General features: G+C 43.0%; 2 protein-coding genes across 5 annotated transcripts; both read right to left on the reverse strand.

Moving 5' to 3' along the window:
- Positions 1-554: 554 nt before the first annotated feature.
- LOC115669886 (GPI-anchored protein LLG1) lies at positions 555-3,025 on the reverse strand. The gene is made up of 3 exons (XM_030591045.2): positions 2,052-3,025; positions 1,885-1,941; positions 555-1,010 (listed from the first exon to the last, which is right to left on the reverse strand). Exons 1-3 carry the CDS (start codon positions 2,155-2,157, stop codon positions 631-633), a joined length of 543 nt encoding a protein of 180 aa, XP_030446905.2. The 5' UTR covers positions 2,158-3,025; the 3' UTR covers positions 555-630.
- A 204-nt stretch (positions 3,026-3,229) lies between these two features.
- LOC115669876 (phosphatidylinositol/phosphatidylcholine transfer protein SFH13) lies at positions 3,230-8,462 on the reverse strand. 4 transcript variants are annotated; one of them, XM_056321207.1, is made up of 15 exons: positions 7,599-8,462; positions 7,196-7,502; positions 7,009-7,108; positions 6,563-6,829; positions 6,168-6,245; positions 5,993-6,097; positions 5,854-5,903; positions 5,670-5,769; positions 5,486-5,584; positions 5,262-5,375; positions 4,987-5,137; positions 4,696-4,712; positions 4,156-4,500; positions 3,989-4,063; positions 3,230-3,570 (listed from the first exon to the last, which is right to left on the reverse strand). In XM_056321207.1, the coding sequence occupies exons 1-15, from the start codon at positions 7,603-7,605 to the stop codon at positions 3,535-3,537; spliced, it is 1,851 nt and encodes a 616-aa protein (XP_056177182.1). In that variant the 5' UTR covers positions 7,606-8,462; the 3' UTR covers positions 3,230-3,534. The 4 variants fall into 4 exon arrangements, with proteins under 4 accessions (XP_056177182.1, XP_056177180.1, XP_030446884.1 ...); XM_056321205.1 differs by having other exon boundaries at positions 3,230-3,634; positions 4,696-4,736; positions 7,599-8,461; XM_030591024.2 differs by lacking the exon at positions 4,696-4,712 and having other exon boundaries at positions 3,230-3,631; positions 4,156-4,541; positions 7,599-8,459.
- Between the last annotated feature and the right edge of the window lie 6,666 nt (positions 8,463-15,128).

A 15,128-nucleotide genomic window follows, 5' to 3' on the forward strand; every position in this document is an offset into this window, starting at 1 on the left:
TTCCTCGCTCGAATTGATCATTCAAGAGCTATGGCATATCGATGGCAGGACATTCAAGAAACTGCATTCCAGAAAATTAATAGATGGAGGCCGACAAGGCTGGGGGCTCTAATCCTCGAATTTGCAAAAGGACAATAATCACAGTGGAAAGTTTATAGTCTTGTCCCACAGAACCCGGAAGATACGGATGACGACAAAGCCAGATGAATGTACTAACAGGAGGAGGTGCACTGCATTTGATTTGAGCCCCGCTGTCGATGGCTAAGGTTGAAGGTGCTCATGCAGGGCAAGGAAAAAGAACGAAAATTGCATGCCCAAGCCTTGAGACGACAATCATCCGAAGATTTCGTTCCACGAGTTGCAAGTTGATAATTCAAGAACTATGGCATATTAGTCTACAGATAAGTAAGCCTACATAATCACAAACTGACTCAATAAAGCTCCAACAACAGTTATATGGAAACCTAGCACAGATCAGGGGCAGGACATTCAAGAACAGGCTTTACCAAAACATGACAGACAAAAGATGGAGAGGCCAGACCTTACCAAAAAAAAAAGATGAAGAGGCCAGCAATCATATATTTCTGGATGCTATTAAAGAAAGAATACAATAATTGCAGTGGAGAGAGTTCATAGTCTTGGTCCAAACAGAACCTGGAACACAAGGATGATGAAGCCAACTGAAAGTACTAATAGAAGGGGAGCATGGCATGTGATTTGAGCCCCGTTACTTTCATTGGCTAAGGATGATGGTGGTAATGCCGGGCACTCGAGCCCTAGCTTTCCTTCTCTACATTCGGCAGCAAAAAGGCCGGGCGGGTACTTCCCATTGAGGTTGATATAGGTAAACATGGTCGAGGCGCAAACATTTGTTAGGTCGTTTAGAACATCAGCATATGGGCACGCAAACTCCTTGAACGCTCCACAACAGACATCGGGAGGGTAAGTAGGTCCTTTACATTTGCTCGTGATGATCGTGTAGTTCAGGAACTCAAAGTTCACTGAACAACCTGCAAAGTTCATCACAGAAAATTGAGACACTATAGTCACATTAAAGCAACGTGCAGGTTGAGCAAATCGGTGCAAAGATGAGGCTGTGGCATTATTGCCCATATCATTTATGATCATTTTTTGCTTTGCCATAAATATATGTATGCAGCAGCCGTAAATATAGTACAGTATTGACAGCATACATCTACTAAAAGTAGAGTATTTTGCTGATAATGTTCCTAAAGAGCTCCCTCAAAGGGATCATCATTTTGTGGTGTCCCTAATTATGCTACAAGAACCAGATGACAAGAACTGCAGAAACTTAGTAGTAACACCACATTTATCACACGCTTCAAGTTAAAGGGTTTTGTTCTTTTTCCCTTTCCATACTAGATTGAGGCACTTCAATTCCATAAACTTGAGAATTTCTTGCAGAGATAGAACAGTAGAAACCTAACTATAGCATTCTAAAATGCTACCGAATCAAAATTAAACTTCGTATGACAAAGTTCCACCTTTCCTAGAAATCCGTCGTGAGAGAGTGTAAGATAACCCAGAAGTACAGAGTAGGCTGGACAGAAATCTGAGAGCGTGTAAGACAATCCAGAAGCACGGAAGAAGCTGGACAGAAATCTGATTGGACTTTGATCTGAGATGGTTTAAGAGCTACAACACTCGCATAATTCAATTAATAAGCCAGAATTTGAGTAACAACTACTACTTGAGTAACTAACAATAAACCATCAACCAGGGATCTGTTGCCTCAATATTTTCACATCTCTAACTGAAATCTCCACACCGGAAACAAGCGCCAACATGCCGAACTAGCCCAATGCATCAAAAAGCTTGGAAGTATAATAAGTACCCAAGAAACAGGGTCACAAAAGATTTTACCTTGTTTAGCCTGGAGGAGATGCCGACCAGCAAGAACCTGAGATTCGAATATATCATCTGTATCCACATATCAAGAAAACAGAAATCTTACGACGACATCAATGGGTCGACACAAGAGAAAGAATTGGGGGGGTGTTCTGAAACAGAGGAGTTTCCACTGAAGATACCTGAAATGATGGGGGTGGGCAAAGGAGCGGCTTTGGAGGAACAGGTCAAAAGAATCAAGAAAATGGCACACAACTTGCAGAGAGAGAAGAACCCGTGTGGCGCCATAGATTCCTGGGTTCTTGAGTTAGCGCAGAGAGAGAGAGAGAGAACGAGAGAGAGGTATGGCGGAGAAGCAAGCAAGCAGCTTTCTTCTTTCTTCGCCACTTTCTGCCTTCAAGCAGAAACGAAGGCAAGGGACGGTTCAAGCTGCGCGTAGCAAAGCCATCTAGAAGAACATCAGCTGAAGTGGAGGATGGTTGAAGACAGTACAGCAATCGGCGGAGAGTTGGACAGAGTCAAAGTCGTAGTCATGGTCATACATGGGGAAGGTGCACGGAGAGAGGTGACTTCAAGCTCGCGAGCATGTCACTTTCTTCCCTCGCACTCCCACCCCCACCCCCACCCCCACCCGCTGTTTCTTCTTTCTTCGCTATTGTTTTCCCAAGCCATCGCCAGCTGTTAACCATTTCTTGAATCTTTTATTGAATTGTTCCCCATTTCTTCTTTTTTCTGCCAAGTTATTATATATTTAGAACGCCATCCGCTTGATCGAACAGAACGAGTTCAAGAAATAGTTTGACGTCCGAAGGTAAAATTTCTTGAACTTGCGGTCCCCATCCGAACAACTGGCCCACTGATTCCGGGCGACCTTGCCACCCTATTCAAGACTTCACCTGCTTTGTTAGTAAATGAAAAAGTCTTCTTCGATGTTTTCCTTATATGAAGAGAGGACGTAGACAGCTATATTTGACATTTTTGCAAACAACGTGAGACTCATTAATCTCGATCATGTCCAGGAAACTTTCGCAGTTTGGCAAGTTGAACAACCACAGAGATGCCCCCTTATGGTCCGGTGTCTGGTCTGACCCTGCTTCAGATTTGATCTGCGACACCATCCTGCCAGACCATAAATCTATTTTTCTCTCTTTTGAAGAGCACGATGGAAAGAAAAGGGGACGACTGAATGAAATGAGATATTGTTTTGAAGCATGGTCGAGTGGATTAGCCGGACAAAGATGCGCAATAATTAAATGCCGCACCGATACGCTGCAATATGCTACTCCAACGTTGCAAGGATTTTGCAGATGTTTTGGAGTGGGAAGATCTTATCGGACCATTTCATAAAGATTTGGCAAAATTCCAAAAGCAATCCTCTATATCCAGGGACTGCAACTACTTTTACCATCAATCACCCACTTTTCTCTTCTATCCCATTAAGCATTCGCCACTATACAATGCTCAGATGTACATTCGGTTTCAGTGAGAAATGGCCACCAACATAGTGCCGCGCAACAAAAAGAATTTCTTCAGGCGTATCTTTCTTCCGTATACTTGGTCGAAACTGCAGGACATCCATGAAGCAGTGGCATCCGTCGCTGACTTGAGTATAAGTAACAGCGAAAAGCAAGCATTGGGTGCCATAGATGCTTCGCGAACCCAATATTATGAACCACAACACCAACTTTTCTGTGTTCTCATCTGCACTTTTTGCAATATCCACAGTTGACTCTTCAAGCATTTAACAGAAGAACCTTCTTTGCTGCAATAAGAATCCGGTAAGATATGCATTCCAAAGAAAACCGAAAGAATCAACCATTCATGTGTGAAAATTTTATGGTTCAGCACTCAAGAAACTTGCTTTTGTTGTTTGGCATCTTATATTAGCCATTCACACACCATATAGATCTTAATCAAACAATTCTAGTTTTGCACATTCGTCCAGATCTTGTTTCTGCCATGCATTTACAATCTTTATGGACAAGCACGTATATTGGTTCAGCGAAGTACAACAAGACGCTAATAGATTTATGTGGGTGTTATTGATCTCCACGGATGAAATTCAATGATGAGGTCTGTCTTGATTGAACAAGGAAAATTTCTAAAGATGTCAACTTACTCGACACTTTGAATCCTGCAAATTCTCCCACCGTTGAGTGATCTCAAGTTGCTTCATCACTGTAGCATGAAGTACCTGTAACAAAATTCCAATAAAATGAGAAAATTATCCACACGCATTGCCATCATGGTCCTTTCAGATTCAAAAACAAGAGGAGCATGACTCACTCTCTTTGTTTTATCAAGGTCAAACTCCACCGACTTTATTCTGTCCAGAGATTCCAAAAGCATTCTCTCCTTATCCAATGGAATTTCTGTAGGCTTATGACTAAGTTCCTCAAGTGCTTTCTCTAGTCTTTGAAGACGTTCTATACATGGGAGGAGACGATCTTCTTCATTTATATCATCTACAACTTGCGGTTGGCTGTTTGTGTTGCTCTCTATCATGTTAGATGGATGAACGATATTCTGCTTTCTCCCTAATTTAGATGCAAAAAGGCGGAAGAATGCAACAAGTTTGACCATGAATGAGACAAGTATTCGTGCCGCACACTGGACAATCCTGACATCCACCTTTTCCCTGATGTTGCCTAACCAATGAACAACGGAACTCCCTAGAGAGAGATGTATCAGTATATCAATAGTCAAAGAATACTTTGCCAAGAAAGATTGACAAATAGAAAATGCATCATCATATAAAAGGCTGTCAACAATTATGCCTGCTCAAATTTTATTTTTTTTTCATTATCTGACATTCCTAACATCCACCTTCTCCCTGATGTTGCCTAACCAATGAACAACGGAAGTCCCTAGAGAGAGATGTATCAGTGTATTAATAGTGAAAGGTATACTTTGCCAAGAAAGATTGACAATTACAAAATGCATCATCATTTAAAAGGCTGTCAAAAATTATGCCTGCTCAATTTTATTTCATTTTTTGCATTTTTTGCATCGCATTTATGCCTGCTTGTTATCAGATGTGTTGTTTGTCAATTGTTTCTAAAGAACCACGACTAGGGTAGAATCTGATATCTAGTCAATCAAGCAAGCACTCGATACCTTCTGAGGTCTGTCGGTCCTTGCAAGACAAACTTCTTCTAAGCAGCAGATCCTGAGCAGCTTCCACTCCCTTTTCACTGTCACTGGCTTTCCTAATTGACACGAAGTTATCATGGCAGCTGTAATAGGCATCTGAATCTGATGCTCTTGCCTGCATCAGTTACAATCCTTATTGAGTGATGATATACATATATAGACACACGGTCCAGTTATAACACAGCATTTAAAACACACAAGGTAATCAAAGACATCACGTCCCAATTTCTAGGAATCACCTCTTCATGCACTGGGTCCAAACAAGGAAAACTAGAACTTCTTTGCGCTGTTGGTGAACAAGCATCATCTACATCTGACCCCGATTCAGCTGCTGACATATCACTAGCTCTACCCTGGTAAGCAGAGTGCATAATTACTCAGCAAAAGAAGAAGAAGAGCTGACAATCTAGATTAGAAACACAACAAGATCAGTCCTGTCAACATGCAAGCGGTTAACACTTGCCTTCAACGGGAGTATCTGAATATAAGAGTCAACTTTCTCTTGATCGTCGGAAACTCTGGTAATTTGTCTCACGAATGTTGCTTCCGCATTGCGCACAAGCTTCACAGTGTCAGAATCACTTCAACTTAGCTCTCGATTCACCAATTTGAGTAGAGAAAGAATTGTAAATACAAAGACACAGTACCTTCATTATGTCAGGATCATTCCACGGACCCTTGTTAGACCTAAGGCACCCTCCTTCACTGGAACAGGTGCAAGAACCACCCAAGAAGTCAGGCAGTTGGCTGGAAGGAAAAACCAAATCTGAAGTCAACACATGCATGTTTGAAGCCATTTAACGACAATAAATCAACATAAAAGAAACAAACCTTGAATCAATAACTTCAAGGAGTCGAGGTAAGGATTTGGGGTCCAAAACCTAAAAGTTAGGATGTAACCATAGATTAGTGGAACATTGAATGAAGAAGGTAGACAGATACTACAGGACTCAAGGTAGGATCATTTTACATGTATCTTTCCAATTGTCTTCGGGTCGAGAAATTTCTGAGCTGCAGGCCAGAGCATTTTCTTGAACCCAGGGCCGGCATTAACAATGTACATGCGATGTAGAGTCTGCAGAATTCAGACCAGTCAGATACATTACAAAAAAGTGCACCAAATGGTGTTCATGATAATCAAATACCTCAGGGTAGTAACTGTTGTCTATTTTTGCCATAGCAGCCAAAAGACTAGTGGCAGTTCGAGAGAAGTTCTTCATGCCCTGCATGTCATATGCTTTCGATTCAACAAGTTAAAAAGATCAACACAACTAATAAAAAGAGCAACCATCAGTGAGTGAAATGAATCTTTTGTTGCTTATCATCATACTTAAATTCCACAACAAAATAACTAAAAGAATCATCTAGGATGCCACAATAACATCAGAAATCTTTTCTTAAAATAGAATATATCAACAATCAAACATTGGAAAGCACCCTCGAGAAAGATCTGGGAGCAGACATAATTGCTACCAAAATAAACTGAGGGCAAAACAAACTAAAAAAGTTGCCAATGGCAGATGAGTTACTAGCAACATACCAATCCTTGTACATCCAATATAGTTGTCGTTGAACATATTCGCCTCTTTGCTGCGATTGAACATGCTGGGAATTTCTCCTGTAGAGCCCTCTCAAATTCTTGGACATGATATCTTAGGTATCGATCAATAGAGGTTATACGCATGAGCTTACTAGGGTGAGCTTTACCCAGCCTTTCGATGTACACTGGCCTGCCCTCCTTATCGACACCATGGTAACCTTGTGGATAATATTGCAAGACTTCTTCCAACTCATTAAACTCAAAATCCTACATATTTCAAACAAATTTAAGGATGTGATCTAGCGAACAATCCACTTCTCACGAGTCATTTCTTTTGTCCTTTTCTTGCAAAATTCTGAAACATCTGCTTAATTTAATAATCACTATGGAGCATAGATTAATGACTTCCAATGGTAGAGCATTTGTGAAAAAGGATTTCTAATTACCTCCAAGATGGTATCTGTTCCATATTCTTGCCTCCAATTAAGCATCTCCTCCCACATTTGGATTGTTTTTTCAATGTTAAAATCCCTAGCTTTCAGAAACCTATATATACGAACGAAAAGGAAGAGGTCAGCATGTTTGATTCACTCAAGAACACTTAAAAGCGGGGGAAGAACCGATTAAACTAACCTCAACAGTGTATGATAGTCATCAAGCCTAGAAGGCAACAAATCTCTGTCGAGAAGTTTTTGACGCAATTGAAGAACTGCACCTTCCTCTTTTGCATCTCGTACATCCTCTATGGAAACTGCCGGTACCCTGTAATCGACCTTCCTTTTTCCTCTCTTCTTAAGGGAATGAGTGAACTTGTTTGAAGCATTTAAAGCTTTCTTCTTAAGAGTCCCAATTTTAAATCTCCGTCTTTCGTCATCGGCGTTCTCAGGATCTGTTCTTCTTTCTCTTATGTCATCGTAACCCCTCAATCCTTCTAGTTCTTCTGCAGAAAACATTACCATAAATCAGTTTATAGATCACCAGGATCGCGCGACTTGCGGTCTCAGATTAAGGAGGACTATAAACACATGAGACATACCTGACATCTCAATCCACTATAATAATCACCAGCTTAACCTTACTCTTCGGGGGAAGAAATCAAGCCAGCCTCTATCTCAGCAGCGCACACGTGCGGGGCTCTGTCTGGGGAAGATGCATGACATAAATCAAAAGCTAGAAAGGAATAATAGAAAGAAACCTAGAAAGTACGATTCTGGAAACGATAACAACGAATCACGGGATAAGATGCCCATTCAAAAGCGGTGGTCTATCTGGAAATAGGCATTAGCACCCACACCCACATGAAAAAACAAACAGATACGAAGAAGACCCTCTAGCCTGCTACTAATTCCCTTCGATTATTCCAGAGTCTAAATGCTTATCAGAGTGCAAAAGAGCAATGAAAAGATGAAGTGACCACGGTCCAGTACGACCAAAAGAGAAAGCAACACGTCCAGTTCTTGCCCCAGTACGTAGAACACGTTTAATGCAGGATCCTCCTGCTTTCTATCCCTTTACCGCGAGCTCAGGAATTGCTCAGAAAATGAAAGAAGAACAGGACACGATCACTCCCTCCGGTGAGCTAATGTGCTATTGCCAGGCACCACAGAAAGACCTGTAGCTACCCACAAGTTTTTTTTTTTTTTTATTTGGGTCGGTATAGATATACCCACAAGTTTTTTTTCTTTTTTGGGTCGGTATAGAATACCCACAAGTTCAGCAGATCTGAATGAAACTGGTGAAACTCCACCAGCACACAAGCGAGGGAGAGAGCGAGAGAGAGAGAGAGAGCGAGAAATAACGCAGCTTTCCTTCTTTATTTACCAAAACCAGCTCGCGCTTTAAATTCATGCGCTATTTACTAAATCAATGAACGCCGGTCAACTGTTCACTGCCCAGAAATTGCCTTAAAAGAAGCCACAGAGAGAGAGAGAGGGAGAACACCCAAATGGGCCTCGACGTCGAAGCAACTCCCCAAATGCACCATCGTGAAGCAGCTCAAAAACCCATGAAAAATCCAGCAGCAACAGCAGCAGCAATAAATCGCAGCAGCGAACGAAACGGAAGACCGTTAAGGGAACTCGGCCCCGCCGCGGGGGCATTTACAAGCTCAAGCGCGAGACATTGAAAGCTCATTAAAAGCCTAACCCGCCCCCGCATCGAAACTCGGGCAATGCCGAACGACGGCCGTACGGATCTCCCCACCCCCCCCCCCCCCCATCTCCGTTACGCCGCCCCCCTCGAAAAAAAAAAAAGAAGAAGAGAGAGAAAGAAACAGAGAACGAGCGAAGCACCGACAGTGCCAAAGCCTCAGAGGGTACGGGGACCCACGGACGGAGCCGCCGCCGCAGGAGGAGGAAGGAAGAGAGAGAGAGAGGGGGAAGAGACGCACCGCCGCGCGAAATTCCTAATCCGCGGAGCTGGATCGGGAGAGGGGGGCCGGCGGGGGCGGGACACAACCGGCGGGATCGCCGATCGGGAGAGAGTTTCCGGCGCCGGTGGTAGGGGGAGAATGGGAAACGGGAATTTTTCTCGGGAAAAAAAGGAGGAGGAGGAGGAGGAGGAGGAGGGAGGGCGCTGTTTTCTCGAGAAAATGCGACGGTGGTGGTGGGGGTGGGAGGGAAAAACGAAGGGGGGGGGGGAAAGGGGGAGGAGGAGGGAGATGGAAGATCTGGTTTCGGGGTTTGTTAATGGTGGTGGTGGTGGCGGTGGTGGGGGTTGGGGGGAGTTTATTCCTTTCTCTCTCTCTCTCTCTCTCTCTCTCTCTAAAAAAGATGGTTGAAGCTTCGAGCATCGCCTTCCTCTCCCTCCCTCCTGCTTCCTGCTTTTCTGCTCCTCTGTCATTGCTGTCACTTCAGTTTTGCTTACGTGGCCTTCTCTCCCTCTCCCTCCCTCCCTCCCTCCCTCCCTCTCTCGAGGAATTGGGAAAAAATAATTAATTATTACTTACACACACGAAAAAAAAGAAGAAGAAGAAACCCAAACTGGTGCACCGATCGCCAATCACTCCGGACTAATTTTTTGACCACTAAAAACCTTAAATCGATACACGTATGACGAATTTACCCTAAATTGATTTTTTTCTTTACGACAAGAGATCCCGAACCGGTACGTCTGTGATAAATCTATCCCGCGTCGAATTGGATTGATATCACGAAAAACTATAAACCGGTACAGCTGTCAACTGTCACGTGACGTTCAACTCAGTAAGTTAACTGTAAAATTTAACGAAAACTAAATATGGGGTAAATTTATCACGGGCGTATCAGTTCTGGGCTTTTCATGATATTAATTCCTTTTTTTTATCGAAAAGAAAAATGAAAATTGAGAAAGAAAGGAAAAAAGAAAATTGCGTAAAAACCAAGTCCTTCTCAGAAAAGCAGCTGCCACCGCGATTTTGTTTCCTTCATTTTTCACACCTTTTTTTTTTCCTAGTTAACGGCCGTGAGCTTTTGTTTTGTGACTGTTGGGAATCTCTTTCTCCCACTTTGCGAGATTCTCAACGTAATATCTTTTTTTTGAAAACTCAGCTGTAAATTCCTTTTGGCATCCAACTTTTTTTTTTTTCCTTTCCTTTTTTTTATTAAAAGAAAGGAATAAACTCACCACCCGCCTGGGTGGCGCTGCTGGAGCGCGCACTCTTCCTCTCACAAAAGGTTGAGTGTTCGAATCCCGGCGCCGCAGGGACTTAACTGCCGTGGCACGTGTGTGGTGGTAGCTGACGTGTCGCCCCCAGGGTTTACTCCCCGGCTGTCGGCCGTGCGGGGGTTCCCTGGGTTATCAAAAAAATAAAAATAAAAAAAATAAAATAAACTCCCTTATTAGCAAAACTTCTTGGACAAAACTTCTGTGCAGGGAGTCCTAAAAAAGGTGGTCCCAAGCTGATATGGCCGTGCGGTCGTGAAATGGTTATTATTAGCAAACGTGTTTAGCAAGCTACGCAATCCGCCTTCGCAGCCGCGATTGCTATTGCATTGTCCGCTGCCGCGGCATTAGGTGGAATTATTATTGTTGTACCAAACTCGTTCTTAGACCGCATGGTAGGATTGTGTATTGTAATTCTCGGTTCCATTTCTCCAATCATATAAAGAGATTAGGATTAAACGGAGTGCACTTAATAATCGGGATGGCAATATGGATACGGCCCGTTTTCACGAAACACGAAGCAAGACACGAATTTCACCGAAAAAATCCGAATACGACGTTAAAAGATACACTCGACTCGCGTGTCGGCATGAATCGAAATGTTTTCTTTTCGAGCCGGTCATTCAGCTCACGAGATCGGAAATCGCGACTTTCTCTTTTCTTTTATGCCGACTCGAACGGGAACGAATATCGCCAATACGGTAACATGAATTTTCACCTCCGATTAACAACGCCCCCCGACGCTACGTTCGGCGTGACAAAAAGGAATCGAAGCAGGGAAATGGAACGAGAGAAATGGAACGGAACGGAAGGGGATATCGTGATTAGATTATTATGTAGTCCGGTTCAAGCAAGAACCGCATGAAACGAGAGCTCTTTCACCGGATTGCAACTTCGGAAAAATTTTCGGTACTTCCACGTGTCGTTCCCCGATAGGTCCACGTGTCAGCACGCCCCCTTGCGCGTGGAAGGGAAAGCCCTAATCAGTGCGTGCTCTCGGGGGCCGTTCAGTAGATCCTAGGATGTGGCAACATCAACGCCTGCGGCTTCGTACGTAGCTCTTTGTTTTGTAATAACAGAAACAAATTCTCTTTTTTTTTGTTTATTTTTTTTTTTTCTCAATTATTTCGTACGTAATTAAGAACGGAGCAAGGGCAGAAGCTGCTGCCGTCACTCCCGCAGTAAACGAAAAAATAAAAAAAAATAAGACGAAAGTAGAATATAATAAAATAAAATAAGGAGGAAATAAAAGGGCGTAATTAAGGAAGGGGAGGCATTTAATAGCAACTGTTTAATTTTTTTTTTTTTTTTTTTTGGGGTGTTGGGTCGAAATTCCTCTGAAAAAGGAAGGTTGTCCCCATCGGGAGGGCTGAAAGAGGAAGGTTGTTTTCAGGGTACGAAAGTGAGATTTTTTTATCATTTTTCTCATCATGAAATTATCATTACTTTCGGCAAATTTTTTTAAAAATAATAATAAAAAAATAAAAGGAAGGTCTGTGGTGTGCGTTAACAATCCCCGCCTTTTCCCTTTTTTTTCTCCCCACTTGCCCAATAACGAGTTATACATAAGAAAAAAATACATGTATACATGATATATAGTCGATTTTTTGGCGCCCAAAAATAAAATGCGGCGATTTTTATTTTCGTTACATATATCTTGCACGTGAAAAAGAATAATTAATACCCGTCTCAGCTACATACAGCGAGTTTTACGTCCGTCGCGAGTCTTCGATTTTACATTCCGATGCTTTACCATCGAGTCGAGGATATACCCGCCGAGTCGCGACGCTAAATTCTTACGCGACCGGCGGGGGTAATTAGCGTAGCGATTTCGCCGGTAAAAAGGGAATCGCTATGCTCCAAATTTTTCTTTTCGTGTGAAGCAAGCAAAGTATATGTATCGGTGACCTAGCTAGCCAAGAAAAATATTTTTAAAAAATAATAAATAAAAAAAGGTATGCATTATTGTACAAAAGAAAAAGGGAAAAAATAAGAAGAAAAGGAGGAGCAACGGAGATTGCATGAGTGACCCACCCCTGTGCATTCAAGGACCATGGATAGTGCATGCCCTTGCCCCCTCCTGTGTCCCCATGATGTCTCGTCAATGCTTCCCACGAGAATCCCATCTATACCAAATTTTTAAATGCATCGTATTGATTGTTACACACGAGGGAAGTGCCTGTTGTACTCGCTTGCATACGGAACTATTACCGCCACCGGTCCGGGCTTTGCGCGCCGGCGAAACTGCGGACCGATTTCGGGTTTCGGACCGTCCCTCCGAGGCTTCGCCCCCCCCCGATCTCGCGAGGGTCGCGAGATTGTTCCGCCGATTCGAGATTTATATGGTTCGAGCGGGTTTTTGTCGCCGCAGGAAAGGCGACGACGGCGGAAGTAACAAAAGTTTCTTCTTATTTTTATGCGGCTGTTCTTGGACAAGAAGGGGACGAGAGAGAGAGACAAGAGAAGCGGGGGCAACATTGGTGTAACTTGTCATGGACATCGGAGCACAAGCCCATGTGCGCACGGTCCTTTATCAATGGTGAAATTCACCCCTTTCGCTGTCCCCAAACTTTAAAGCGAGAGAAAAGAAAATTCTACGCGAACCACGTTATTCATCCCGAATTCGAGAGTGGACGGTTAAAAACCCGAAAATTTACAAACAAATGAGCGGTACGATCGTTCGTGTAAAATAGTCTTTGGGCCGTCGATGTATGTTATAAAGAATATGATTCCCGATCTTTTAATTTGTTCGATATGATCCTTGGATTTGGCCCAATGTATAATGTCGTCCCTGAATTTTTAATTTGCTATCCGTGAACATTTGATACGCATTTAATCTAATCCATAAAGTATATGAAAATATTCAAAATTGTCCCCGAATTTGAATTAATAAACGGATAATATTGAACAAATTCATACGGTTCAATGACTAACTTGAACATGTACAAAAAGTTTAGGGACATCATTAAACAAATTTAAGATTCATGGACGATATTGCACGTTCAGCTAAAATTCAGTAATTACATTAAATAAATTAATTCACGGATCATATTGTACTTTAAATTAGAGTTCAGGAATTATATGTATGATCATTCCACATTATAATTAGTATTTTGGGGGGTCCGTATCAAGTCGAATTTCAATGCGTGAATCTACAGGAAGGTTTGTCCTTTACTTGTTGCGAACTTCAAGCTTCTTTTTCTAACCGGTTGGTTGGATTTGGATGGCCCTAGAGACTAGAGACCAGGACCAGAGAGAGAGTGTAGGTCAAACCGTGCCTTTGTCCCATCCCATACTTCCCCCCTTACCCTATCGTTGCTTTAATTGTTTTTCCCAACATGAATTTCATATTAAAAAGTCTTCTTGGCAAGTGCTATTGGGACTTCATATTATATAAAATATGCTTGATGGAAAAACGTTTTCGATTTTAAACGTCGTAGTAATTACACGTAACCACGAGAGAGGGTAAGTTATGATGTTTCCTTAAATGAGCATGTGCAACATAATCGTTTATATTATAAATCTATAACAGAGAGTGCAATGTTAGATTCGTAAAATTAGTGAACATGTACCATTCGTCGGACCTAACGCTATTATGAATCTTTAGAGTATTGCTACTTTAGCTTAAAGTAGTTGGTGTTATGTCGTGATCGTTCATAGACAATGTCCGTGTTTATGACTCGTAGAAAAACCTAGTAACGGAGATGGAGGAAAGTATCAAGCTCGCGAGTATGTCACCCGGTATATATATATAGTATATACGGTGCTCTCTACCTCTCCGTCCAGAACGATGTACGTTAGCAGGGAATTGCTTCAATGGCGATAGATCTTGTGATCAAATCACTGACTCTCGCTCGGAATAATTTGGAGGCCATCCCCTGATCATGCCGATAAAGCCTTACTCGGTACGTACAGATGAGGCAGTTGGCACATTATTCTTAAAGACGAGACACGGAAGACAATCTTAAGTACGGTTCATCATAACGATTGGATTGCACTTTTCTTTGAGGAAAGAGGCTTGTCGAACAACATTAGATTAATTGAAATATATTTAGGAGTTCGATGATTCTACTCCAAGTACAAATTTTAGGACTTTTACTTTTCCCTTTTCGCCTCAAGATAGGAGAGGTCAACCATCTTTGGGGGGTGGTGGGGGTGCAGTTAAAGCGGGAGGAGGGTAGGAGCCAAAAGGAGGCAGGAGAGACAGAGAGGGACAGAGAGAGAGACAGAGAAATGGCGAAACGTCGGTAGAAAGGTCGCTGTCAACGAAGTCGCGCAGGGACGAGGGACCACCCAACAGCCAAAACACCCCCCCTCCCCACTCCTCATTTACACAGTCTAACAGTTACTCGTCGCTTTCGCAGCAGTACCCCTCAGTTCACCCTGCAGCGCTCTGTTCTGCTCTGTTCTGCTCTGTTCCGTTCTCGATCTGCTTCCCCCTCTCTCTCTCTCTCTCTCTGATGTCCACATGACCCCTCTCTCTCTTACTCGAAATGCTGGGAATTTGCTCTTCTCTAGGGAGGAGGGGGGGGCGACGTTGTCGTCTCGAGCCGTGTCGGCTCGTAGCCGGAAACATTCCCGTCTTCGAGAAAGGCGACAACTTGTAGATCCACCCCCAAGAGATTTCGTCTCTGTAAAAAAAAAGTGAAAAGCACAACACGCGCGCGCCCTCTCTCTCTCTAGACTCTATCTCGATCACATGCATGCACGCACGCACGCATCAGGCGCAGCAAAAGGCCCTTCTCCTCTCTTCCTTCGGGGGGCGCATCCTGATCTCTCTCCGCTTTCCTTTTTCCTCCCGTCTCGGGAAAACAGACCCTTTTCCCGGGAAAAAAATTTTCCCTGGAAAAAGAGAAGATTTTTTAGTCCCACGCCCGTGATTCTCTGACACGGGCAAATTTCGTGCTTTACGAGATCGCGAGAG

Source organism: Syzygium oleosum, unplaced genomic scaffold, assembly GCF_021117445.2.
Source record: "Syzygium oleosum isolate NSW1041296 unplaced genomic scaffold, Sole_v2.1 Sole_v2.22, whole genome shotgun sequence".
Classification (NCBI taxonomy): Eukaryota; Viridiplantae; Streptophyta; class Magnoliopsida; order Myrtales; family Myrtaceae; genus Syzygium; species Syzygium oleosum.